This window comes from Schistocerca gregaria, unplaced genomic scaffold (assembly GCF_023897955.1).
Source record: "Schistocerca gregaria isolate iqSchGreg1 unplaced genomic scaffold, iqSchGreg1.2 ptg000008l, whole genome shotgun sequence".
Taxonomy (NCBI): domain Eukaryota; kingdom Metazoa; phylum Arthropoda; class Insecta; order Orthoptera; family Acrididae; genus Schistocerca; species Schistocerca gregaria.
In genome coordinates, this window is record NW_026061700.1 from 1,772,730 (window position 1) to 1,800,488 (window position 27,759).

General features: G+C 43.0%; 1 protein-coding gene across 1 annotated transcript; it reads right to left on the minus strand.

The window, feature by feature from the left end:
- Window positions 1–445: 445 nt before the first annotated feature.
- On the minus strand, window positions 446–16,013 carry LOC126301105 (fibrous sheath CABYR-binding protein-like). Its single transcript, XM_049991694.1, has 2 exons — window positions 15,905–16,013; window positions 446–1,065 (listed from the first exon to the last, which is right to left on the minus strand). The coding sequence occupies exons 1-2, from the start codon at window positions 16,011–16,013 to the stop codon at window positions 446–448; spliced, it is 729 nt and encodes a 242-aa protein (XP_049847651.1).
- Window positions 16,014–27,759: the final 11,746 nt, after the last annotated feature.

A 27,759-nucleotide genomic window follows, 5' to 3' on the forward strand; every position in this document is an offset into this window, starting at 1 on the left:
CGCCCCCTATGCGATCCTTCTAGTGCTGGAAGTTAGGACATATGTCCTCCAGATGCACTGCCTGCCACACGTGTCGTGATTGTTTACGATCTTCACATCCTAATGCTCCATGTGCTCCGCCTCCCACCTGCATTAACTGTGAGAACCATCATACTCACTACTCGCCAGACTGTGCAGCCTACCAAAGAGAGCCGAAGATACAAGAAATTAAGACCCTGGAACATTTAACTTACCAAGAGGCAAGGAAGAAGCTAGAACGGCTCAACCCCACATCTCTGTTGAGAAGTTATGCTGCTGCAACTCTACCGCCACCAGTTACTGCAAGACTCCCTTCTCAGTTGGCCCACAGAACAGTAAAGTTACACCTGCCCCACTGCTGGTAGGGGCAACACTCTCTTCCACTGCTCCCAAAACACCCGATTTGCGAGCAGCGGACCCCGAACAACTATGGACATCCATCCACACCTCTCAGCCAGAGAGGCACCAGCCCCTCTGGCTGCTCGACTGGAGAGGCACCAGCATCCTCTGGCTGCTCGGCTGGAGAGGCAACAGCCTCCTCTGGCTGCTCAGCTGGAGAGGCAACAGCCTCCTCTGGCTGCTCGGCTGGAGAGGCAACAGCCTCCTCTGGCTGCTCGGCTGGAGAGGCAACAGCCTCCTCTGGCTGCTCGGCTGGAGAGGCACCAGCCTCCTCTGGCTGCTCGGCTGGAGAGGCACCAGCCTCCTCTGGCTGCTCGGCTGGAGAGGCACCAGCCTCCTCTGGCTGCTCGGCTGGAGAGGCACCAGCCTCCTCTGGCTGCTCGGCTGGAGAGGCACCAGCCTCCTCTGGCTGCTCGGCTGGAGAGGCACCAGCCTCCTCTGGCTGCTCGGCTGGAGAGGCACCAACCTCCTCTGGCTGCTCGGCTGGAGAGGCACCAGCCTCCTCTGGCTGCTCGGCTGGAGAGGCACCAGCCTCCTCTGGCTGCTCGGCTGGAGAGGCACCAGCCTCCTCTGGCTGCTCGGCTGGAGAGGCACCAGCCTCCTCTGGCTGCTCGGCTGGAGAGGCACCAGCCTGCTCTGTCTGTCCGGCTGGAGAGGCAACAGCCTGCTCAGGCCTCACTCGTTCGGAAGTGGTCCCTTGGGTGAGTCCCTTCCAAGGATTTTACCAGTGTCTCGCAAGACGCTACCCAGTGGCTGAGGAAGCCACCAGCAGCTGGTCGAAGGGCTTCACGCTCTTCCTCTGTTCCTGACAATGCATCAGGAAAGTCCTCCCAGCATCGAATCCTCCTGCCAAAGACAAGAGAGAGAACAGGAATCTCTCTAAGAAGCCTAAGGACCCAGTGGTTCCCGCTCCACTGCTTCCTGCCACCTCAGCCTCTGAGAATAAGGTCGAGCTCTTTGCGTCCCGTGATGATCTCTACCTCGCCGTCTCAGAAACGGTGGCAGTTGCGACGTCAGTCACTTAGTCGGAGGCAACATGTGACTCTGTGAAGTAATTTGCGTTTTCTGTGCCTTCATGCCCCTACAGCACACGCTTTGTACAATCCTCCAGTGGAATTGTGGCGGTTATTTTACCCATCTCCCTGAGCTACGGCAGCTTCTAAGCATGACACCTGCGTTCTGCATTACCCTCAAGGAAACCTGGTTCCCAGCAATGCGGACCCCTGTCCTCGTGGATAAAGGGGTTATTACTGCAATCATAGCACTTACAGTTGTGTGTCATGTGGAGCCTGCGTGTACGTCCTTACCTGTGTATATAGGAAGCTGTGGCCGTCCACGTAAGGACGCCCCAGGACATAACCGTCTACAGTGTCTATCTCCCTTCAGATGGTACAGTCTCCCTGACCGAATTGGCTGCACTTGTCGACCAACTCCCCACGCCTTTTCTTCTCCTGGGGGATTTTAATGCCCACAATCGCCTTTGGGGTGGAACAAAGGTTACTGGCCGAGGCAGAGAGGTTGAGAATCTCATCTCCCAACTCGATCTCTGCATCTTAAATACTGGCGCCGCCACACATTTCAGTGTGGCGCATGGGATGTTCTTGGCCATAGACCTGTCTTTGTGCAGCCCAGGGCTTGTACCATCGGTCCTCTGGAGAGTCCATGACGACTTGTGTGGTAGTGACCATTTTCCCATCTCCCTTCCACTACCCCAGCATCGCTCCCATGAACGCCTGCCTAGATGGGTATTTAGCAAGGCAAACTGGGACACGTTCTCCTCTACTGCCGCTGTTGAATCTCTCCCCCAGGGTACCATCGATGTGGCGCTTGGGGCACTGACTGCAGCGATTGCGATTGGTTCCACTGTGGAACGTGTCATTCCTCGCTCGTTAGGGTGCCCCCGGCGAAAGTCAGTGCCTTCGTGGCCTCCGGGGGTCGCTGCAGCCATTACAGAACGTCGGCAGGCTCTTCAGCGAAATAAGTGGTACCCGTCTTTGGAGAACCTCATTTTATTCAAACTTCTCCGTGCTCAGGCCTGGCGGCTGATCAAAAGGCCTCCCAGGTGTGGATGAAGATCCGATGCATCTTTGGATTGCAGCACTCTACAGGTGTCCCAGGGCTTACAATCAACGGGCGCTATCCACTGATGCCAATGCAATCGCCGAGCATTTTGCACAGCACTATTTTTGGGCCTCTGCATCGGGGCATTACCCACCTACATTTCACGCGCTAAAACGCCGCACGATAGAAAAACTGCTTTCTTTTGCTTCTCGCCGCCCTGAGGCGTATAACGCCCCATTTACTTTGTGGGAACTCCACAGCGCCCTGGCACAGTGCCACAATACAGCCTATGGGCCAGGTGGCATCCACAATCAGATGCTCAAACACCTATCCCCAGACTGTCAGCGATGTGTTCTTGCCATCTTCAACCACATATGGGGCGACGGTGTCTTTCCGTCGTAGTAGCGAGAAAGTACCATCATTCCGGTGCTGAAGCTTGGTAAGTGACCGCTTGATGTGAATGGCTATCGGCCCATCAGCTTGACAAATACTCTGCACAAGCTACTGGAATGTATGGTGAGTCAACAGCTGTGTTGGCTGCTCGAGTCTTGGGGTCTTCTGGCTCCATGCCAGAGCGGCTTCCGTCAGGGCCGTTCCACCGCCGATACTTTAGTCTCCCTTGAGTCTGCAATCCGCACTGTTTTTTCCAGGCGCCAACACCTCGTCTCCGTCTTTTTCGACCTCTCCAGAGCATATGACACGATGTGGCGGCACCATATTCTATCCATGTTGCACGGGTGGGGTCTCCGGGGCACCCTCCCCATTTTTATTCAGAACTTTTTATCTGTTTGGAGATTCCGCGTTTTAAATGGCACATCCCATAGTTCACTTAATATCCAGGATAATGGCGTTCCACAGGACTCTGTATTGAGCGTGTCCCTTTTACTTGTGGCCATTAATGGCCTTGCAGCAGCAGCAGCAGCAGCAGCAGGGTCGTCAGTCTCAACCACGTTATATGCTGACGATATCTGCACCTTTTTCAGCTCCTCCACTGTTAGTGTTGCAGAACGTACGTTGCAGGGAGCCAAACGCAAGGCGCAGGAGTAGGCCCTAGCCCATGGGTTTTAATTTTCTCCTACAAAGACTTGTGTTATGCACTTTTGTCGGCGTCGAACTGTCCATCCCCACCCAGAGCTTTATCTTCAGGATGCCATGCTCAGGGTTCTTGACTCTTACAATTTTCTGGGATTGCTGTTTGATGCCCGGCTTACATGGCTCCCACATATTTGTCAGCTCAAGCGTCAGTGCTGGCAGCATCTGAATGCCCTCCGCTGCCTCAGCAATGCAACTTGGGGTGCAGATCGTTACACGCTGCTGCAGCTCTACAAAGCCCTTGTGTTGTCCCGACTGGATTATGGGAGTGTGGAGTTTAGCTCAGTGTCTCCCTCAGCGTTGCAACTGCTGGACCACATTCACCACTGTGGGGTTCGGCAGGCTACAGGAGCATTCCGCACGAGTCCTCCTTGCTGAGGCTGGGGTTCCTCCGCTCCACATAGGGCGTCAACAACTGCTAACCAACCATGCTGCCCACATCCATTGTTCACCCCATCACTCTAACTACCGTCTCCTTTTCGATAATGTGACAGTCAATATCCCACACCGGCGGCTGCGATCAGGCCATATCATTGGAACCCCTGTTACTTATCAGGTCCACCCACATACACCACCTTGGTGTATTCATTGGCTGCAGCTTCAGTTGGAACTTTCCCGATGGACAAAAAATTCAGTTCCTCCTGCAGTCTTGCCCTGCCAATTTCTTGCTCTCCTCGACGCATGCCATAACTCGGAGGTTATTTATAAACATGGCTCGATGTTTGATAACCGTGTGGGGTATGCTTATGCTCATGAAGAGACTGCCCGCCGGGCCTGGCTGACCGCACTGCATCAGGACACGGCCCGACGGGCCTCGCCGACCGCACTGCGTCAGGACACGGCCCAACGGGCCTCGCCGACCGCACTGCGTCAGGACACGGCCCGACGGGCCTCGCCGACCGCACTGCGTCAGGACACGGCCCGACGGGCCTCGCCGACCACACAGCCTCCCACCTCATGGGATCTGACTGTCTGAACGTTTTGCCATACGGCATTACCTGATGGACCTTGCATACCACACTGCTGCACCTCCTCATGAGTGCACCTGTTGGGCCTGGCTGACTATTCTGCTTCCTGACAGCAACTGTTGGGCCTGGCTGACTATTCTGCTTCCTGACAGCAACTGTTGGGCCTGGCTGACCGCCATGTCTCCCAATCGTACTTGATTGGCCAGGCTGACTGGTCTGGATTGTGACAACATTTGATGAGCCTGGCTGACCACAATGCCTCTCGATTGGACTGGCTGACTGCTCTGTCTCTCAGCCTCACCTGATGGGCATGGCTGATCTCTGTTACTTGCGACCACTCCTGATGGTCCTGTAGGAGTGATCTGCCTCGGCGCACCTCCGGTTTTCCCTCGTTCACAGCAGCACATAAAGACAACACCTGATGGGCCTTTCACACCGCTCTGCTGCTACACCTCAAGACCACAAATGATGGGTCTGACCGATTGCACTGCAGCACTGACTCACTGCCCCACCTGATGGGTCTGGCCAAGCACACTGTGTCACCAGCTTACGACCACTCTTGATGGGTCTCCTGACTGCACTGCCATTCCACGTAACCACCCTATTTAATGGGCTGTGCTGACCACCCTGCCTCACGCCCACCCCCCCTCCCCCTCCCTGGTGGGCTTGGCCAAATGCACGTCCTCGCAACCCCACCTGATGGTCTTTGCCGAACACTTTTCCTAGCGGCCACATCTCCTTTGCCTGGCCAACCGTTATGCCTAGTTCCCCCACTGGACTTGCCTGGCCCACTACTCTGCCACAGTACTGCACAGGGTTTGCCTTGCCAACCACTCAGTCGCACAACCCTACCTGATGGGCCTGGCCAACCACTGTGCCTCATGTCGCAATTCATGTGCCTGCAGACCACACTGCCGTACTGCCCCACAACCATACAAGTTCAGCGATGCTGACTGCTCTGCCTCGTGTCCACACCTGATATGCCATGCCAACTCTTCACCTCATGACCCCACATGATTGGCCCAGCCGTCCACACTGCCAGACCACATGACGGGCCCAACTGATGGGCCTAGATGAGTGCAGAGCTGCACCGCCTCATGACATCAACTTATATACTTGTTTGATTGCAGTGCCGCACTGCCGCATGATGCCAATTGATGGGGCCTGCTGGTCGCACTGCGTCACAACCCTTCCAGATGTGCCTCACCGAACACACTGCCTCTTGTCCCTACCTGATTTGCCTGACAGACCGTGCCACCTCACGACCCCACCTAATGGGCCTGGATGACTGCACCTCGTCATGACCGCACCTGATGGACCTGGCCAATTGTGCATCATCATGTCCATACCTGATGGGCCTCACCAAATGCCCCCCTCACAACCTCAATTTATGGGCTTGGCAGAGCCCACTGCTTCACAACCACACTGCTCCACATTCTCACTTAATGGGCCATGTTGGCTTCACCGCCTTAGCCTCCACCAGATGGGCCATGCTGACTGCATTTACACCACATGATGCGCTGTGCCGAGTGCACCATCTCACTGTGCTCCCCCACATGGGCCTAGCCTGACCACATGACCACACTGCCTCACGACCCCACATGATGGGGCTGGTCGACTGCATCATCTCCCAACCACACCTGATGGGCCTGGCTGATCACACTGCCTCATGACCACACCTGAAGGGACTGGCGGACTCCACTGCCTCACAACCACACCTGAAGGGCACTGCCTTTGACCCCACCCCATTGTCTGGGCTGACCACACTGCCACAACCGCACTGGAAGGCCTTTTGACTGCACAGCCTCACGACCCACCCTGAATGTCCTGGCTGCCTGCACTACGTCTCCACTGAATCTCTTGTGTCTAGCCGAGTACACTGCCTCACAACCACACCTGATGGTTCTGGCCAACTGCACTGCCTTGGGAGCGCAGTACCTCATGAGCACTGTGCCTTGTGAACACAGGTCCTTGCGAGTGAAATGCCTTGCACCCAGCCAATTGCACGTGTTAGTGGCGGCTGCAGTCCTCATACATCAGCCCACGAAGTACTATATTCCCGATGGTCTTTGTTGTTGTTTGTCAGGCAGTGGTGTCCCTTTTCCATCACCAATGGTGCTCGCTTCATGGGAACACTGTTCAGTTTATGAAGCCTTTCCCAGCATCATGGATGGTGTTTTCTCACCATCTCACCAGTGGGGGTGAGATTATTGTAATTCAGCAGCATATCGTTAATGCCTTTTTAGCCATCGTTGTTTGCGGGCTGTAACTGCCTTTTACGTTTTATCTGCAAAGCAATAAGTTGAAGACCATTTAATTTTTAGTTTATGACATACATTTCTGTATGGTGTTTTTTTAGCCTTTTTTACATGTCCATTTCTAGTGGTCTCTTATTCTGACCATTTGGGGCTGACATATAGTTGTTTAACTCCTCTCTTTGTCTGTTTTTTGTAGTTCTGACTTGGATTAATATGACCCCAGTAGTTTTTTGCACCCGAGTGGCCTGGCCGACCGCACCTGGTATGGCTGACCCCGCAGCTTTGCCACCATACCCACCAGACCTTACCTGTGGCGTGACTGTGGCACCCGATGATAACTTGTAGTGCATGGACATCTGTTGTTTAAGCTACATGTTATCTTAGGTAAGTTTGTCATTCCCTTTGGATCTAGTTTTTTGTGTTCCTCTATTTCATAGCAATGTTTTACATGTAGCTAAAAATAGCTTTGTTCCAGTGGAGTTCACTGGCATCATAAATTTGTGTGTGTGTGTGTGTGTGTGTGTGTGTGTGTGTGTGTGTGTGTGTGTGTCATGCTTCGAAACAGGCAGAATCGTACCTCATTTTGTACAAACACATTTGTGTAATATACACTTTATTTGTTTGAATCTGTTAGTTTTATATCCACAACCTGAAACAAAACAATTTATTATGTTGTGTTAAAATAGTATGTTGCCAACAGTGATACACAGAATTCAGTGTTATATATTACCCTACTATGTATAGTGTGCCAGTCACAAAAAAGGGAGTTCATTTATTGTAAATGTTAATGTACTATAATTTTTGTTATATATGTGTTTCAATTTGGATCAGTTTGAGAGAATCCTTTGTAAATGCTGTATAGAGTGATGACACTATGAACACCATCAGGCAACTTTCACTAACAGCACACTGTCTGGCTTATTCCTGAAATGGTGTGACTGGTGAGGATTCAGGTGATGAAACTATTGCAGATTTAGATAATTTTCAAGGGAAACAATTGAGAACTGGTAAAGAAGATCGAGTAACTGAATGTGTTAAAAGAGAACAACTAGTTATCGAATGTGAACACACTGAGAATGAACAGAGCAAGAGGAGAAATGGTAAGTGCAAGGGAAAGCATACAGAATGAAAATGGTGGTACTGGGAGAAAGGTAACTTTGCTGAGTTTAATTAAGATTGGTGTCAACAATATTATGTTTCCAACAATTCAAGACCTTTTCAAATGATCTGGTCATTTTTTAATAATGACTGTTACAGTCACATACCAATATGTTTCCAGTTTATTAGACTTAGTGATGTGACTTCAATTGAAATTAGGTCATTTATTGAAGTAATTTCAGTTAGCAGTTATACTGAAGAATTGCGGCAGAACATGTTGCTGCAACTTTTTTCCCATTGCGGATTCAGAATCATAATAACTAATGTAGACTTATTACTTACGTGACAGTGATGATCTAAATAAGCCAAACAGGCTGACTAACATGAGGCAGTTATTTCACTTGCTTGTCAAATGATTCCAAAACAATCAATACACTCCATGAAGGAAATCACAGCACTGATAAAAGAATGTTGACATTTTTCAGTAAAAATTGGTGCAGGCAATTCATTGTAGAAAAAAAATATAGTGTGGCTACAAAACTTGGACTGAAGCTGCGGGGACTTGATACTTTAAAAATATGTATCCTTGCGCAAATTAAAGTACCAACATACTGCAGAACTACAAACAATTGGGCTTAAGAGCAAGTATCATTCGTCAGTATTATTCAGTGTTACTGAGTTTGGGGAAATACTATTTTCCCCTGGTTTTGACAATTGCATCACATCATTTTCCTTCCTTATTAAATTATATGATAAAGGAATCCAAGATGCATGGACAATTGAATGGAAGCTGATATCAGATGCCCCTACTGAACAAGAAGAAGATGAAGATATCAGCTCGGGAAACAATTAATTTCAAGAGTCACAAGCCAAGCAGTATAGTAGTTACCAGATGAAATTGCAATCGCGTGGTCACAATTTTTCCAGCTCCACAACAGTTAAACCACTTCACATAGTGAAAAATATTTTTGAAGAGTGAAAAGAAAAAGTAATGATCTAACAACCTCAAATGATTTATCTTTGCTATGAAAATGCAGGAGGAGTTAATTGTGCTGATCATAACATCAGCCTGTACAGAACATTTGTCAGAGGGGAAAAAATGGTACTTCACTTTAATATAGAAGAGGCCATACCTGTGCAGTTTGAAACAACTGTAATTCCACCAACCTCTCCCTCTGAAATCAGTAAAATAATAAACTCACTGAAAAGTAAAAGCTCTTACGGAATTGATGGCATTTTCAGCAAAGTACTTAAAGCTTGTTCCCCACAGATAAGTAGGATTCTCAGCCACGTATGTAATAGCTCTTTGGAGCAGGGTGTTTTCCCTGATAGACTGAAATATGCCATTGTAAAACCATTGCATAAAAAGGGGGATACGTCGGATGTCAACAACTACCGCCCAATCTCTCTTCTGACAGCTCTGTCAAAAATTTTTGAGAAAGTAATGTATTCAACAGTAGCCTCCTATATTTGTAAAAATAAAGTACTAACAAAATGTCAGTTTGGTTTTCAGAAAGGCTTTTCAACAGAAAATGCTATATATGCTTTCACTGATAAAATATTAAATGCTCTGAATAACCGGACATCACCCATTGGTATTTTTTTTTATCTCTCAAAGGCCGTTGATTGTGTAAATCATGGAATTCTTATAGATAAGCTAAATCATTATGGTTTGAGTGGGGCAGTGCACAAATGGTTTAATTCATACTTAACTGGAAGAATGCAGAAAGTTGAAATAAGTGGTTCGTGTAATGTTAAAACAACAGCTGATTCCTAAAACTGGGGTGCTATCAAGCACGGGGTCCCACAGGATTCGGTCTTAGGTCCTTTACTGTTCTTGATATTCATTAATGACTTACCATTCCACATTGATGAAGATGCAAAGTTAGTTCTTTTTGCTGATGATACAAGTATAGTAATAACATCCAAAAACCAAAAACTAAGTGATGTAATTGTAAATGATGTTTTTCACAAAATTATTAAGTGGTTCTCAGCAAACAGACTCTCTTTAAATTTTGATAAAACACAGTATATACAGTTCCGTACAGTAAATGGCACAACTCCAGTAATAAATATAGAATTTTAACAGAAGTCTGCTGCTAAGGTAGAATATTCAAAATTTTTAGGTGTGTCCATTGATGAGAGGTTAAACTGGAAGCAACACATTGATGGTCTGCTGAAACGTCTGAGTTCAGCTACGTATGCTATTAGGGTTATTCCAAATTTTGGTGATAAGAATCTCAGTAAATTAGCTTACTATGCCTACTTTCATTCACTGCCTTCGTATGGCATCATATTCTGGGGTAATTAATCGTTGAGTAGAAAAGTATTCATTGCACAAAAACGTGTAATCAGAATAATTGCTGGAGCCCACCCACGGTCATCCTGCAGACATCTATTTAAGGATCTAGGGATCTTCACAGTAACCTCACAGTATATATATTCCCTTATGAAATTTGTTGATAATAATCCAACCCAATTCAAAAGTAATAGCAGTGTGCATACCTATAACACCGGGAGAAAGGATGATCTTCACATTGCCGGGTTAAATCTGACTTTGGCACAGAAAGGGGTAAATTATGCTGCCACAAAAGTCTTTGTGCACCTACCAAACAGCATCAAAAGCCTGACAGATAGCCAACTAACATTTAAAAATAAATTAAAAGAATTTCTAGATGACAACTCCTTCTACTCATTGGCTGAATTTTTAGATATAAACTAAGTAAAAAAAAACAAAAAAAAAAACTTAATCATTAGTGCCATGCAATATTTTGTGTAATGTAATTTCTTGTGCAGACATCTTTTATTAACCTGACACATTCCACATCATTACGAAGTGTCGTATTCATGATCTATGGAACAAGTATTAATCTAATCTAATCTAATCTACTGCAATCACACAGCTGAACAAAATGCGTGACATGTGCATAGATAATGAGAAACTGGTGCATCTTGAATTTTGATGCCATATTGTAACTTCCTCCCTGGAAACAAATGCCTAAATATGCATGTGTAAAAGGAAGCCATCAAAGACAGAGCATCAAGACTCCAGACTTCACAGAAGAAATCACTGTGTGATGGTCCAAGAGAAACAGTCTGACTGCAACCTTTCCCATGCAAAAACCAAAAGATGTGTAAAGTGAAACGTGGTGTACATGTAAACGTGTTCATTATGTATAATACTATGTGATTGCTGAAATGTTTGTTTGATGTAGCACTAACTTCTATTAACTTTTAAATGTCATCAATTTCCCTATAAATGTGTCCCACAAATGTAATTATGATATACGACAGACATCCTACATACAGGACACCCTCTTAATCACATAATTAGTTGTTAAGCATTAAACTCGTTGTGACAGGTCATATGATACCTATGTAACACAATTCTGTAAGGAATACAGAAACATAAACTTCACAAAGGAAGAGAAAACAAATTAAAAACTGTGATAGGTACATCACACCCTCGCTGTTATGGCATGAAGAAACAAATATTGTCCACTTGAAAATCATTTCAGTCCATAATATCCACTAATTTAATGTATGAGACTGCCGCAAGGGACTGAGAGTTTTGGATGGAGACAAACTAACATAAGAATAATAAACCTCCCTCAGAAAATTATACAATATAGAAACCCTACAAAGGTATTGATGACCTCAGAAACTTGGTACAACTACCCAACGCCATAACACCACATGAAAAACTACACTATTCCAATATAGTACTTAAATATATTAAGTTCACCTACATACTTAGTAAAAATTATTCTATTCTCTATCTGCAGCAAAATATATTTGTATTGATGTCTTTAACTTACCTGCATAGCTACTTCCAAAAACTTTGGGGAAAGGTGTATTATGGAAAAAGAAATAAAAAATGTTATGTTTACACATTTCAAAAAACTGTTGTTTTTGAGTTACTAACGAAATTTTTGCAGCAAAATAGAGACTTATAATAAATGCTTAAAATATCATCTGCTTCTTTCTGAACATGTATGTACTCATCAAATAGTGAACTGTTGCACAATTTCAAATAGTTTTGAATGCTTTTGTGGGCTTCTGTGTCACATTGATGTATCATTTGTACATTGTGATCAGATGGATGAACCAGTTTTTAAGCTATCCCCAGAGATAATACTGCAAAAGATTAAAGTTTGAAGAACGTGCCGGCCACAGAACTGGTTCTCTCCACCTGTCCATCCATTCAGTACAATCAGAACTCTGAGACTGGAATGTAATGGTGCTCCATCAGACATAAGTCACATGTTCCTCATTAGCCGGGGCCTGTCGTAAAGTAGGCAGCAACTGTAAGCTGTAGTAGGAAAACATACGGTCCTACCAGAACTAAGATTCCAGTCCACACATTAAACTGATATTGATGTCTAGTCTTCACTGCAGTATACCTATGAATGTTAATTTTGGAGGATGTAAGACAACACAGTGGATACTGGAAACTTCATCTTTGCTTTTGAAGTCGATTTGTTGCCTAATAAAGTTGATGGTGTATCAGTGCAGTGACAAGGTGTATGTTCCTCCTCCCACAAGGTGCTACAAATGTTTGTAATTTGAACAAATGTTTTTGTGTTGCAGTGGCAGTTCCATTTATACTGATCGTCGATGTAAGTTAGATTCGAGCACACTTTGTGCTATCACTGTGGCTGTGTCAGTTATAGGGAGCATGATTCCCTTTGTTCACTGGGCTCTACATTTGTCCAGTGGGAAAAGAAAATTCCAGAATACCAGCCCCTAGATTGACTTGCAAACGGACAAGATGCCAAGAACAAATATGGTGCTATACATCCTACATGTAAGACTGTGATTAGCTTGTAGGCTAGGGCTATAACTTCATCCTCTGTTATGCCCATACTCTCACTCTCCATGTCTTCTACTTCACCATGTGGCTCGAGGTCCTCCTCCTACAGCTGCCCACACAAAGTTTGGGAGTGCTGACTTCCTACCCACTGTGAACACCAGTCTCCAACCCTTGGCTGGGTAAACAACACTCTCCTCCAGCATTCCCTGTAAGGGAGGGATCTCTTTGGATGCTCCCTTCCCAGGACTCTCCTGACCTGCAACTAGAAGCCAGTCAGTGGTTGAAGGAGCCACATGTTGCAGGTTGTAGGACTTTGTGTTCCTCATCTATCCCATAAACTGGGGCATACAAGCCCTTGAAGAAGGCAAAACATTCGGAGGATGAGGAGGATGAGTAACATGAGTACCATGAGGAGGATTAGGAGGGTGAGGACAAGGACAAGGACAATAAATAGTGGACATCCAGGTGGCTACCATGGAGCCAGACTGTGCATGTTCATAGCGTCCATGGTGGACTATGTGTTTCAGGACACCTCTACAAACCATGATTCAAAACAAATGTGTATTGATGACATATCCTCGCAACCAGAGGGAGCAGGCAGCCCTGCAACATGACCTGTCTCCTTGGTTCCTTCATGCCTCCATGGAACACTGATAGCATAGTACTCCAGTAGAAGTGTAGCACTTTTCTGCCACCTGTCTGAACTACAAACTCTCTTATGCATCTCCTCTGTCTTTTTCATTGCCCTCCTGGAGACATTTTTCTTGGCAATGTGGCTCAATTCCATGTGCAGCTATCAGAGCTATTTTAACTATTGCACTGACTACAAAAGAATGTTTGGTGTTGTTTGCACATATAATCTCGACTTGTGAGGTGGAACTATGATCACTGTCTATGGTAAAGCTGTTGAAAACTTCACTGTAGAGCTCAACCATTCCCTCTTGATTACTGGTGTTCCCACTCAATTTATTGTGGCATGTGGGCCTTAATCAACCTTTGATGGTTTCACTTCCTTCTCCCGTCCATCCACTGAAGAGACCATTAAGACTAATGTAACCAGCTGTTTTCTGACCTCCTTCACCCTACCACAGGGTCACACACCTGAGTGTCCACCCATACAGGCTCTCTCCAAAGCTTACTGTGATTCTTTCACCACTGCCATCGCTCTTCTCACCTTGCATTATTGCTGCAATTATGTATTACATAAAACATCAACAAAAGCAGTTGTTGTTATATTTCTCACAAAATGGAACCCCAAGAGCACTCACTATACAGTCATTACAGTACTATTCAGTCTGTTATTGCTGTCTGGAAAGTGCCTTTAGATGAAGTTTTTTTTGGCTTTCAGCAAAGTGCTAATGTCATGCACTGTAATGATGAATCACAAGAGTCGGTTCTTTTGGCATTATACGTTTTCTGTAATCAGAGCTGCATGTACGGGGAAGTGGAGGGTGGGGAGCAGGTGGAATGGGGTATCTGCCACATGCAGCAATTTCAGGGTGCAACATATTCATATTGTTGAAGGTAAAAAACCTTGTTTCACAAGGTTGACAGGGTGAGTGGCTATCAGCATTGTTATAATTATTAGCAGAATCCATAGGACCAGATTACCAGAGTGGGAACAAATGCCTAACAGGTAGGAAAGATTACATACAATATATACACAAATAATCCGCACCCTCGAATAATCTTCATACTCCAATTTTGAGGAAGAGTAAAAAAAATTATTTTTTGCTTTAGTTTGTTTCATTTACAAGGAAAAAATTTGTTCCAAGTTTACAATGTGTTCAAAAGTGTGTAAAATAACTACTGGTTTGAAGCAACACTGCTGTACAGGTTGATACATCGTTAAAATGCAGCTGGCCAGCCGGCAGGCGGGAGACAAGCAGAGTGTAGCTGGCCGGCTGGCCCATTGGATGAGCGGGTGGCCAGGGAATATGATCACTGCCAGCCAGGACTCTACGCATACCTACAATAGAAAAAAAAGATGAATTATCTTGTTTAAGAATTTGTTAATAAGGTATGTGCAATAACTTATTTTAGTCAATACCAGTACGTTTCTTCTCTTACCACACAATTCATCACTTTCATCGTCATCACTAGTGAGAGAACCATTGTCATCTTCACCATCTTCCCATAGAGTGTCTTCATCTGTTCCATCCAGTGAATTTGAGATTCCACATTTTTTGAAGGATTTTTCCACCCGTAGTTGCGAATGGAGCCCCATGCACTTTTCACCCATTCACAAATCTGGGACAAATCCGGCCATTTGAATTTTCCACTAGGCGTGAGTTTATGGTTTTCATCAGCCATCCATTGTGTATATCACTGTTCAAGTGTAGCTTTGAATGGCCTGTTTATACACACATCTAGTGATTGTAGGATTGATGATAGGCCTCCTGGGATAATGGCCAAGTAAGTTTTCAATTTTTGTAATGTATCTTGCACTTCCTTAGTTGTATGTCCGCAGAAGCTGTCCAGGACCAACACGTTGTGTAAATTCCGTAATGCACCAGAACGACATTGCCAAACATGTGTTACCCAGTCAATTATAAGTTCGTTGTCCATCCACTGTTTTGGATTCACTCTCACTTATACCAGTATGCCTTTTATTGATATTTTTGGAATATTTTTCCTTACAAATATCACGCAAGTGGTAGCTTTTGTCCATTGTCAGTTACACACATCACTGTACCTCTTTGTTTCCCACTGCCGCCAGTTTGTATTATGATGCTGGATTCTCCTTTTCTGTTCACTGTCTTGTTGAGCGGCTATTGGAAATAGACTGGCGTTTGTTCCGCATTACCAATTTGCGATAATATATAGGACTGTTTATGGTCTAGATTTACCACATAACAATGAAAATTCACTTTTTTTTCCTTGTAATCATCTGGAAGCCGCTGAGCAATAGTAGTTTTCATCCAGAATCCTAAACCATTTTGGTTGAAAGAAGTTGATAGCCAGCCCTGGCTCGCTTTGAAACTGGTAATGCCTAGTTCTTTGGGTCAAGACAATGTTTTAAGTTGGTCCATTTCACTCATCGCTGCACATCCGTATTGTCACTTCTGATCTACATAATCGCAGAGCCTTTTCTCAAGGTCCTGATGCTTTGCTTTTTGGCCGCAAAATACCCAGCAATTACTATTAGTTTCTTGAAGCTGTTTTATTTTTTCACCAGTTGCAAATACAACTCTCACTCATGTCGTACTTTCTTCCTGCTGCACGGTTTCCACTATTCTTGGCTTCTTCAATAGCTTTCACTTCTTCTTCAGCAGTGTCTGAGCAATAATGAGAACATGTAGCCATAATTAACAAGTTTGAAGATGTTAATGCTTCACTCCTAACGTGCTACTGATGCATCACAGGCTGAGGCCACAACAATGCAATAGTATCATGGGATGTATTGTTGGATGTGGAGCAGTACGAAAAATGTCTTGAATAATCCGTGCACCCCAGTTTCTCAACCTAAAATTCAGGAAAAACATGCCCGAATTTTCGAGTATATATGGTATTATCTTTTCAGTGTATCCAAGAAAATGAAATTTTGGCAGAAAATTTTTGTCAGATCTCTACACTACTAAGAGTGAGTCCCTGGTTAGCAGAAGCTTAAGTTTTATTCTAGAAATAGTATGGAAAACTGGTCACATGATCACGCAATAATGCCTCACCAGAGAATAAAGGCAGGATAACTGAACCTGTGATTCTGTCAGGATTAATGAAGTTAACAGGAGAATAAGTTTTGACAATGGCAGGAATATTTAAGGGATTAGTGATGACACAGTTGGAATGAGGAAGGAGAAGAAACAGGGACATTAAACAAATAATATAGAAGAATAAAAAATTCCAAATTTATACAAAAATTTGATACTTCTACTTTTCAATCTCAAGCATGAGAAACTGGAACATATGAATGAATTGTGAAACTATTTTCTAACATAAAACTTTTTGCTTGTAGTGAGTCTGATAGGTGTTTGATATTGGTATTTTGTGAATTATGGTCCGGTATGCTATTTATATGGTAAAGTATAAATAATGTGACAGACCAATAATTAGATTAGGAAAGGAGATTTGCTATTTGCGATGTGAAATAGCCACACAAATTTTTATCAGTTTCTGGCATACAGAATTTCACAAATACCCTGCGTGAGCATGTTAAATAGCCACATTATATCAAGCATGAATTGAAAATGTAATTTATAAAGTGACATAGCATCAAGAAATATGCTGCATAGATTCTCAGTTATCATTGGAAGGGTGCTGGGAATCATGTGTTGTACTGAAGCACATTCAGAAATTATCTGTAGGTAAATTTCAGTGAAATTAATGGTGTAAAATTAGTTTTGAGTTATTTCAAACAATGGAAAATCCAGGATGGAATAAGAACAATATTATGGAAAGGATAGATTACTACTCACCATGCAGTGGAGATGGTGAGTTGCAGATAGGCATAACAAAGAGATCGTCAAAGCAGAAAGTTTTCAGTCAAAAGACCTTCGTTGGAAACACACACCCTTGTTGACTGAAAACTAGCTTGTTTGACAAACTCCTGCTTGTCTATCTGCAAGTCAGCACCTCCACTATTTGAGTTATTCAGTTTTGCACAAGTAAATAACCAAAATTTTCCTGCACCATAAAGTTCTTTTCATTAATCGAGAGCCAGTGATAATGCAACACATAGTCTACAACAATGCACTAAAGGGAAATGAGACAGTGATAGTGAAAAGATACAGCAGCAGTGGGAAGGAATGAAAGAAATAGCAGTAGTAAGAGAGAGCAAGAGGGATACAGTGACAGCAAGAGAAAACAGTAGTTTTTGGATAGAGTGAAGGAGGCTGTGGTTGTAAGACAGGAGACATTGACATTTAGAGATACACACAGAGATAATAGACAGTGAGTTGGGTTGAATGAGTGAGAGAATGGGCAAGTGGGGGTGGATGGGCATGAGCAACTTGGAACATAGTGAATAGTGTTTTATTTATCTCATAACATACCATTTCTAATCATATAATTAGTGTACAGGAGACACATAAAAAAATGGATAACATAACTTAAAGACTAATTGGTACAAAGAATTTTAATATTAATATAAACTTTTATTTTTCTTTCCTCCCATTTTGAAGGACAGCTACATTTACACACTAAACTATGTGTAAATTTATTCTGCTCAAATGTTCAGTTCATCCTTAATGAACTCCTCAACAGTGTAGTAACAGCATTTGACAAGTATATCATATAGCTTTGTTTTCAGTGTCTCTAGGTTCATACTGAACATTCTTCCCTTTTAGCTTGTTATGAATTTTCATTGCCATATACTGAGGAGACTGCACATATAGGTTTAAGCGATGGGTGGGAAGCATAAAATTGTCTTTTTTTTCTCGTGTTATACATGTGATTGAAACAGTTTTTCTCTAATAACTCTAAATTGCTGTGTAGAAAGATATCATAGATGTATAAGGAGGGAACTGTTAATATCTGTTGTTTTTCAAATAGTTGGTGACATGATGTCCTTGGATGGCCAGTACACATGCTCCTTATTATTCTTTTCTGTAACTTTAGTATGCGCAATATATTGCTTGAATTTTCCCAAAAAATAATACCATACCTTATAACTGATTGAAAGTAGCTGTGGTATGCAATATTCCTTGTATTCATGTCTGTTGCACCAGTTAATATTTGCATAGCAAATGCAAAGCTGAAGGCTCTCATCACTAATAGACCTATATGCAAGGCCTGTCCTATACATCCTCCCACCACCACCTACTCTAATCTGGTCACAAGCATCACATATCCCATCAAAGGCAGGGCTACATGTGAAACCAGTCATGTGATCTACAAGGTAAATAGCAGCCTTTACCTGCAGTCTATGTGGACATGACAACAAGTTGTCTGTTCACAAAAAACTGTGACTAGATATTATCTGGGCCAGCCAGTTGTTGAGTATGCTGTCCAAAACCATGTTCTTAATTTCAGTGGCTGCAATACTTCACTGCCTGTGCCACCTGGATCCCTCCGACCACCACTAGCCTTGCACTTCTATTCACTTCCCTGTTCCAATTCCAGCCCCACACAGCCCTCTATTCCACTAACACGCCCATAGTCTTTATACTTCTACCCTTTCGTGCTGCCGCCACCGTTCCCCCCCCCCCCCCCCCCCCCCCCCACTTACACTCGATACATACACCCACACTTTCCCGCTGTCTAATCTCTTGACACCACCTAGCTGCCCTACTATCTCCTCACCTGGTACCTGAATGTTCCCACAAGCAGCACTTTAACATCCCCCACCACTACCCTGCTATCCCTCCCACCCCCAGCCCCCCCCCCCCCACCCCACCCTTATACACATCACACAGTTTGCTTCTCCCACCATGCACTGTTGTAGTGTGTAGCAACACTCCTATTATAATATTGTCAAACTCTACAATTCGTTGGTCAAGGTAGAAACCAAGAGTGAATTGTAGAAATGGCATCATTCATAATTATTAACATGCAGACAGCATGCAATGTACCAACAATAGCTACTAAGGAATGTGATTGGTCATAATCTGCCTTCAAAGAAAAGCTGCACAGTTGGGCACATGCTTGATGTGGCTTCTGGCTTTGAAACATGGAAAATACTATGGATCTCCATCAAATTTCTGTTCTCTCTCTCTGTATATAATGCTAATGATGAAGAATGTTTATATAAGATTATTTTTCCTTTCGTCTGTGATCAAGTCCCATAATTTGCCAAAAATTTACTTCTCTTCAGTTGTAATAAATATTGAATAATAATAGCACTTCTAGCACTGCATTACATTAATACAAAATATTTGTTGTCAGCAACATTATCCTGCAAGGATTTTGTGTGTGATCTTTCAAACAGTCCCAAAGAGGGCTTCCCACTGTCAAGTTCATAGTCTTTTATTGCTTATTGCTGCAAGTTCAGATCACACTGAACTATTGAGATGTCCAACATAAGGGTGATTGTAGGGGTTCACCCTGTTTGAGCAATAATGAAATGCGAACATTATTACGTATTAATCTTTTATTGGCTATTGATACTGTTGTCATATTTAGTTTGTACCAATATTTTATTTCTCAGAAGCAGCATCTATTAAAATGTGCAGTTCTAATTTAAGCCTATGCACTGTGAATCATGGGTTTGTGATTATGGGATCCACCTTGAATATTTAAATTTTGTTACTGAAAATTCTGTAATTTTTAATTTGGGTCTCTTGCCATTAACATTGGCATCAATCGAATCAGAAAAATTGGATTATAAAAATATATCAACAGATCATGGAATTCACAGCAATTTGTCTATAACTGGCATTACAAAGCTTGATCAAGTTAAACTTCAGATTATTAATACCTGTTAAGATAATTGAGTTTTTGCTAATGTAAATACGTTACTGAAAAGTGTAAAAATAGCTCTTTAATTTTAAATTAGTCTGCACTGTACACTAATGTGATGATGAGATGCACAGCTGTCAATGTGGAACAGTCATTCACAGGCAACCTCAGGGGAACCTGCTGCACTTCACCTGTATAAGGCCTACTTAGGCATTCAAGGTTCTGTCTGAGTTTACCCTTATTTCTCTTGCACCTCGTGGGACAGAAATGGATTTTATGAAGTTTTCATTTCCTCCTCCCCAGTGAAAAGGATGGGCTGCTGGAAGGTACAAACATCCAATGTCACAAGAGGGCTCATGTAGCCAGTACTCCTGACTAAGGCGTTCATTCTGACAGTACAGTATCTAGTTACAGAATGCCTGCTACTCACTAGAATGTGTCCTTAACAGTGAAAAGGAAGGAGGATATGTTTGAGAAGTTTTCAGCTTTCTGGATACAAAATTGTTTCAAGGGAACCTGTTTCTCCTTACAGTTAGTAAACCATTCGTGCAATGCTACAATGCTGGTTGAAACTTCAAACTCCCAGCAAGTCACCAACCTGCAAAGAGCTAAATGCCTTAGGTAGTATGCAATAACCACTGAACAGCACAGCACCTCGAATTATAGCAAAGGTGTTGTGACATGCAGGAATCTAGTTCAGACTCCCGAGGTGAAATTGGAATGTGAGTAGTCTCCAGAAGATATTGTCAATGTGCAAAATGTTCTGAATAGGGTAGATGTTGATCTTACAAATTTGACTCCTTTACCCTGACATTCAGTAGCATGAAACTTCCCAAGCATGTTGAGGCAGGTTTCCTTCATCTCAGCATGCAGGCTTATGTCCCCGACCGAATGCACTGTTTTAAATGCCAGAACTTTGGGCATACTACCCTTTGATGCAAGGGAATTGCCGCTTGTGGCAAAGATGGGAGGGCTGTCCATGAAGGATTCAGTTGTTCATCTCCTATGAAGCATGCTACACAAACAGAGGTGCCTAGTGACAGCACTAGTACCTGCATCTGGTGTTGCACTACTTCTGCTGCAGTTATTTCAAAGCCCACCGCTCCACTGAGGCTGAGGATGCCATTGTTGTGGAGCTCCCTGCCCCTACACAGGTCAGACATGGTCCACCATCCAGTGCTGCTAGTCCCATAGTCACAATTGTGGTTCCAGTGCCCACTCAGAGCAAAAAACCTGAGAAAAAGCTTCAGCCAGTGTCAGAGCCAGGATGTCAGCTGTCCGAGAGTGTGAAACCCATCCTCTCGGGCATACCCCATGGTTATTCATCAGAGCTAACAGAACTCGATATCGGACTGGGGTGATCGTCTCACTACATAGCAGGGCCTCCTCAGACAGTAGGCTTCCCTCTGGGATGGAAAGACAGGGTGAAACTGCAACCTCCATGTTAAATGGCTCCCATTTTCCAGTGGAACTTTAATGGATTCAGGACACACACTGAAGAACTGAAGCTCCTAACAGAGGAATGCCCAGTGTGGATGTGTTTACAAAAACTTTATTTTAAAGTTTCCAGTATCCCTGCTCTATGCGCCATACAGTCTATATCGAGGATGACCTGACTGGGAAAAGGGCCAAGGGAGTCATTTTTGTGTTTGTAAATAATGCACACCTCTCTTTACCCTCTCTCAGGCTACTGACTTGCAGGCAGTTGTGTTCGAAATTGGTACATATCAGTGCATCAAAGTTTGCTTTTTGTATTTGCATCTGTCTGATCCAGTAGATTCTACAGACCCTCACAGATCTTAGGGAACAACTCCCCCACCCTCTCTCCTCTCAGGAGACTTCTATCCTTGTCACATCTTGTGGGGTTTGACCTGTACTAGCCCCCAGGGTCAGCCTTTGGAGGGCCTTGTGACATCCTGAGAGCCTTGCATCCTAAACCCTGGTACTCACACTCATTTCTGTATTGCTACTGGGTCATTCTCAGCCATTCACCTCTGTTCTGCTCTCCAGCCTCTCAAGTCTTTGCAGACTCTGTCCAGTTGTAAGCCATCCAGTTGTAAGCCATAGATGACCTTCATTTCAGTGACCATAGCTATTGCCATCAGTTGCAACATCTTAAAATTGCAGAGGGTAGAGGAGTGTGCTGCAAAGAAGAGCTTTTGGTTGTATTCTGAATTTACCTGACCTACATGTGAGGGACACCATTCTACATTCTAGAGGTCCTCATTTTCGACTCCAAATTGTCATGGTTGCCATACCTTAGAGGTCTGCAAGCTAGAACCCTCAAGGAACTGAACATCATTGAGTGCCTCAGCCAAAGTCTCAGAGAGTGGACAGGACAGATCTCCTCAAGATTTATTTTACTTTCACATGGCCATACTGAGGGTGCGCAGTGTACAGATTCTCTAGTTCTCCTCCTACAAAGATCATGGATGCTGTCCATCATTAGGCATTTTCTGATGTCTTACATGAGGACCAAAAGTATGTAGCTGCCTCTGGGAGTGGATCCAAGCAGGGGGACTTGTTAATTTGGTCATTTGCCCAGATCTGACTAACGTAAGATTTTACTATTTTCAATACAAAATTATATGTGCAATCTTATGCTATCTGGAGCAAATAAGTTCTTCCAGTGCCAAATTTCTTGTCTGTTCCAATTCTCTCAGTGCTCCACACTCTCTACACCATTTGTACACAGCAGATAAGGTAATGCAGAATATCCGGGAATCTGGTATCAACAAAAACTGCTGGGAAAGAGGGATGACTCGCCTGGGTAGCAGGGCATCTGCATATTGTGGGCAGGTCTAGCTGTGAGAGATGTGCTGGTCGTGGTGTGCAGATCACCATGCACAATATTTTATAGGACTGAGTCTTATATTCTTACCAGTGGGCTGCAGCTGATTTGCAGACAGATCTGCCCTCTGTTTAAGTAATATTGAAATGAATGTGATTTAAGATTAAAAGTTTTGTTAATTGTCAAACTTTTTTTTCCAGTTGGCTTTAATCTGTTAACAGGGTGACTGACTCAAACAAGTTCTTTGTATGTGTCAGCCAGTCACATTCCCTTGTGAGTGTCTGTCAGCTCTTCTGTATTTTGTTTTACCTAATTTTTAATTTTGTATGTAACTACTTTCCTTATTTTTAAGCTGCTTTAGAGCATGCAAGATACAGTGACTCTGCGGCCATTGCAAGTGCAAGAGCATGCAAGAGTTTCACAGTTTATCTCCACATGGTTCTGTTTTATTGAGTGAAAGTACCCACTGAGCACCTATAAGATTCTCTTATCTTCAGTTTTTTGTTTCTTCAGAGGAATCCTGAGTCAATCAGGCTGAGTATATGAATGAATATGGAGCATGTTTGCCATTGTGCATCAAAAAATGACAAGAAGTTCTTTGAAGAGCTGTTGTGTTACAGTGCAATCAGATATTGTGCCCTGATCTTCAAATTACACAATTCTTTAATAGCACTGTAAATTGTAATGGGTATGTCTAGAAAACATTTAATCCATATTTAGATCAACTCTCACAAAATGAGTGACTAAATGGATGTATTACCAGGTTATTCCAACAGCACACACTGCTTCTCCGGACACCTCAAGCACTCCAGTCAATGACTGGTAGAGGCAGTGTGATCTCCTGGCCTTCACTGTCACCTGATCTTTTATTCCTGTAAAAAAATTAATGGGTCAGGTGTACTCAAATATCTAAAACAGAATGCCAAATACATAGTAGCTGCTGTTTCTCAGGCAGAGCTGCTTTAATTGACAAACTGTTTGACAATTTGAGCACAGCATTTTATTACCATCAAGTCAATCCTGTGGCTCTTTTACTGTAAGTAAATCCCAGGCTAGTTTCATTTGGCTCAACCTGTAAACTTCTAGATGCAGTAATTCTTGCCAAGACATTGTGTTGCATACTGTCTGTGTCATTGCAGATGTAACAGCTTTTTTTTCACATTCTTGTCAATGTATTTGAAAGCCTCTATTTGTAAGCAATGGTTACCAGTTGGTCTGTTAATTGTGGGACAACTACTAAGTGGCAGACTGTTACTGTTTTGTGTCAAGAAGGTAGTCGAATGTTCCAATGCTGTAGCTGTGATGTACACTAATTTGTTTTTCTGTTTCCCATGCTAACAATTCTTCTTGCCATAAAGGACTATCTGCATCTCTTCTGAGCTTGAAGTGATGTTCTAAGGCATGTTGACAGGCTGAATGGTGTGCACCAACATTTCACGTTTGGAGAAACAGTCAATTCTGTGGAACTGCACTAAGACAGGGCATCTACTTTTACCTCCACTGTGCAGGTTACTCTGCATGTTGATTTATTGTAATTCAGAGGTGCAGGTGTGGTGCAAAACTATTCTGAGCCTTTTTTTTTAATATAAATATTTTTACTATTTGGCTCATTTTTTTCGTATCAAAGTATCTTTGTTGCTTCAACTAATAGTTCGTGTTAGGAGTGCAAAACAATGTGTACTGATGGTGGGTTGTCAGCTTATGCTGTTGCAATTTCAACTCTCTTCATTAATTGTAACACTGAATTAAAAGTTGCAACCACTTTGTTTTTGCAGATGTCTTCACAGAACAGCCCAACAAGACATTTACGTCTTGTACACCGCCACTTATTAGCACCACATTTGCAAGCTTATGCAGGAATTGGTGCAGCTCAATCAAATTGGCAAGGTGGTGTGTACAGTCATGCAGAATAACAGGTTCACACAGGAATATGAGTTACCGACTTCACCTTAACTGTGCCAGATTGAAGTGATGATTGCTGATCATAAATTTATGAACTGGTTTCCTAGAGTACAGCAAAAACTGTTTCAGTTCAGTACCTCCTGCATTGTCGAGAAACACACCACTGTAAGTATTGAGTTCTGTAGATTACAGTGTCAAATGTCATGTGGTCATCACATTAAAATTTTTATTTGTGCAGACACATTTATCTACTTGGTATATTTCATCGACACTATTGTCAGTTATGTCAAAGTACCGCATATGAAAATATATGTAACACTTATTTCTTTTTATCACCCTTTATCTTTATTTTATTTTCTGAAATCCCAACAGCAGTATTATTTACAGAAAAAACTGTGTGAATTGGATTTTTTTCTGTTTATGGAAACCAAAGGAATACCCATTAGTTTGTGCCAAACAAATCTCACCTCATTTCTGACACCACAGTTGGGGTCATATCTTATTGAGACATGAAAATCTAATACTTATAAAAAATTGCACTAAGGATTGGACAAAACGTTTTTTTCTAGTGCAGTCTTTGACCACCCCTGTGTGTCACCCCCCCATTCATATCTGTCCCTCTATGTCCTCACAAAAGGTGAGCCACACTCATCCTCCCTTTCTAAACTTCCCCAACCTACCTCTCCTTGTGAATGTAATTAATAAATCCTAAAGCAAGGAATAGTTTTTTCACTTTTAATACTTTGGCAGTATCTGAATGTCAGCTGTAGGTAACTAGTGACAACTGTTCTGTCTCTTTGTAATTTTGTTGTTTTGCTGAATGAGTTTTCCCTTTGATACAATTAATAGTGTTACAATTTCATAGTAATATATTTTATTCAATTGAGCTTGGTACCTCACAACACTAGCTTCCTTAAAACATTTAATTCATTGGTAAAATGTGCTTCCTCTTCTTCACATTATTATTATTATTATTATTATTATTATTATTATTATTATTATTATTATTATTATTATTCCTTGCCTGCTTTTTCTGTTGCTTTCTAATTTGCAGCCAGAGATTCCTCCCTTCAGCACTCCTCTTACAAATCATAATTTTAGGTAGGATTGTTTTAGTCATCCCCATATTTTCCTATCTGTATTTGTAAATGTTTCATAAACAAGTATCATATCTAATTAATTGTCCAGTGAGCTTTACTTTGTGTTGGCAACTTTCAGTAGTTCTTTCTTTCCTATGCTTTGTAGAACCATCCCCTTTGCTTTTTTCTCAGTCCAGCAAGTTCTTGTATTTCTCCATATAACAGCAGTGTCACAGCTTTTAAGCAAGCTTTCTTGTGCCTCGGTAATATCCAGGCTGTACATCTGTATGTTGGTACACTCTTTACATAGCTCTTTAGAAATGTTCTCATTGTGTGGAAGCTGTCTAAGTTGCACATTAGTATGCTGCATATTCTGTACAAGAGTCTTTGTACAAACAGAAATTGTGTTGTTATCTCTGTGTTAAGATCATCAAATCTTGTCATGGTTTGTAAGGTTTTAATTTTGGAATGATCAGTGCCTTCCTCACTTGTAGGTGCTATGTGGAGAGTGACTTCTTCAAAACTTGGTTTTCTGTATGGGGTCAGAAATGATGCACTTCCATAAAGTTTCACAGAGGAGAGATTACAGCTGTGGATCATACGTTCGTTACACAGGTAATCTCAACAATATCAATTCATCAATGAAACATTTACAGCTATGGGTAGCAAAGAATGGCATGTAGATAGCTACAAATAATATCATTATATGTAGCCTCGCATTCTCAATAGTGCGGGTGACATTCCTTTCAGAGCTACTGCACTAGTTTAACAGAAATCTCTGGTGCATCATGAAAGGATATATAGTATATTCACCTTAAAGTTCTTATTAATTTCAAGCACTCTTCATACCTACGTAAATGACACAGTGTGAAGTGTGAAATAGGTACCTCAATAATGGTGCTTGGTATCCATTGTTAACAAGACAGGGGTGCTTCTCGAGAAATGAGAACACAAGAAAGATTTTTTGCCTTCTGGAGGAGCTCGTCCACCAGGAGATATTGGAACAGTTGGCAGCCAGGTGAGGCTGCACTGAAAATCATAATTTTTTTTTATGTTATCAGTGATCAAACTACAGAGGCTAGCATGTGGGGGATGCTCTAATATACCTCTAACTGATGAACTAAGATGTCAGTGCATCACTAGCGAGGCATGTGCTTCTATCACAGTTCTATGAGGGTAATTAAACAAATAAAATAATCTCCCATGCCCCCCTGATGAATATATATATACTTCCACATGGGAAAAATATATTAAAAACAAAGATTCCAAGACTTACCAAGCGGGAAAGCGCCGGTAAATAGGCACAATGAGTAAAACACACAAACACACACTCAGAATTTCAAGCTTTCGCAACCGGCAGCTGCTTCGTCAGGAAAGAGGGAAGGAAAAGGAAAAATAAAAGGATGTTGGTTTTAAGGGAGAGGGTAAGGAGTCATTCCAATCCCGGGAGCGGAAAGACTTCCCTTAGGGGGAAAAAGGATAGGTATATACTCGAGCGCGCACGCACCCACACACACACACACACACACACACACACACACACACACACACACACACACACACACACACACACACACACACAGGAGATTGAGGCCTGGTGGACAACGAGAAGAGAGGATATATTGAAGGATGGGATGGGAGGAAAGGATATATTGAAGTGCAAGTTCCCATGTCCGGAGTTCGGATAGGTTGGTGTTGGTAGGAAGTATCGAGATAACTCAGATGGTGTAACACTGTGCCAAGATGTGCTGGCCGTGCACCAAGGCATGTTTAGCCACAGGGTGATCCTCATTACCAGCAAACACTGTCTGCCTGTGTCCATTCATGCGAATGGACAGTTTGTTGCTGGTCATTCCCACATAGAAAGCGTCACAGTGTAGGCAGGTCAGTTGGTAAATCACGTGGGTGCTTTCACATGTGGCTCTGCCTTTGATCGTGTACACCT

Bases quoted from the DNA above. Each gene is read 5' to 3' on its own strand.
- LOC126301105 (XM_049991694.1), bottom strand. From the start codon at position 16,013: ATGGCTACATGTTCTCATTATTGCTCAGACACTGCTGAAGAAGAAGTG. The intron at 1,066-15,904 runs GTGAGAGTTGTA...TTGCCTCTCCAG, and splicing joins AGGAAGAAAGTACGACATGA to CCGGACAGACAGAGCAGGCT.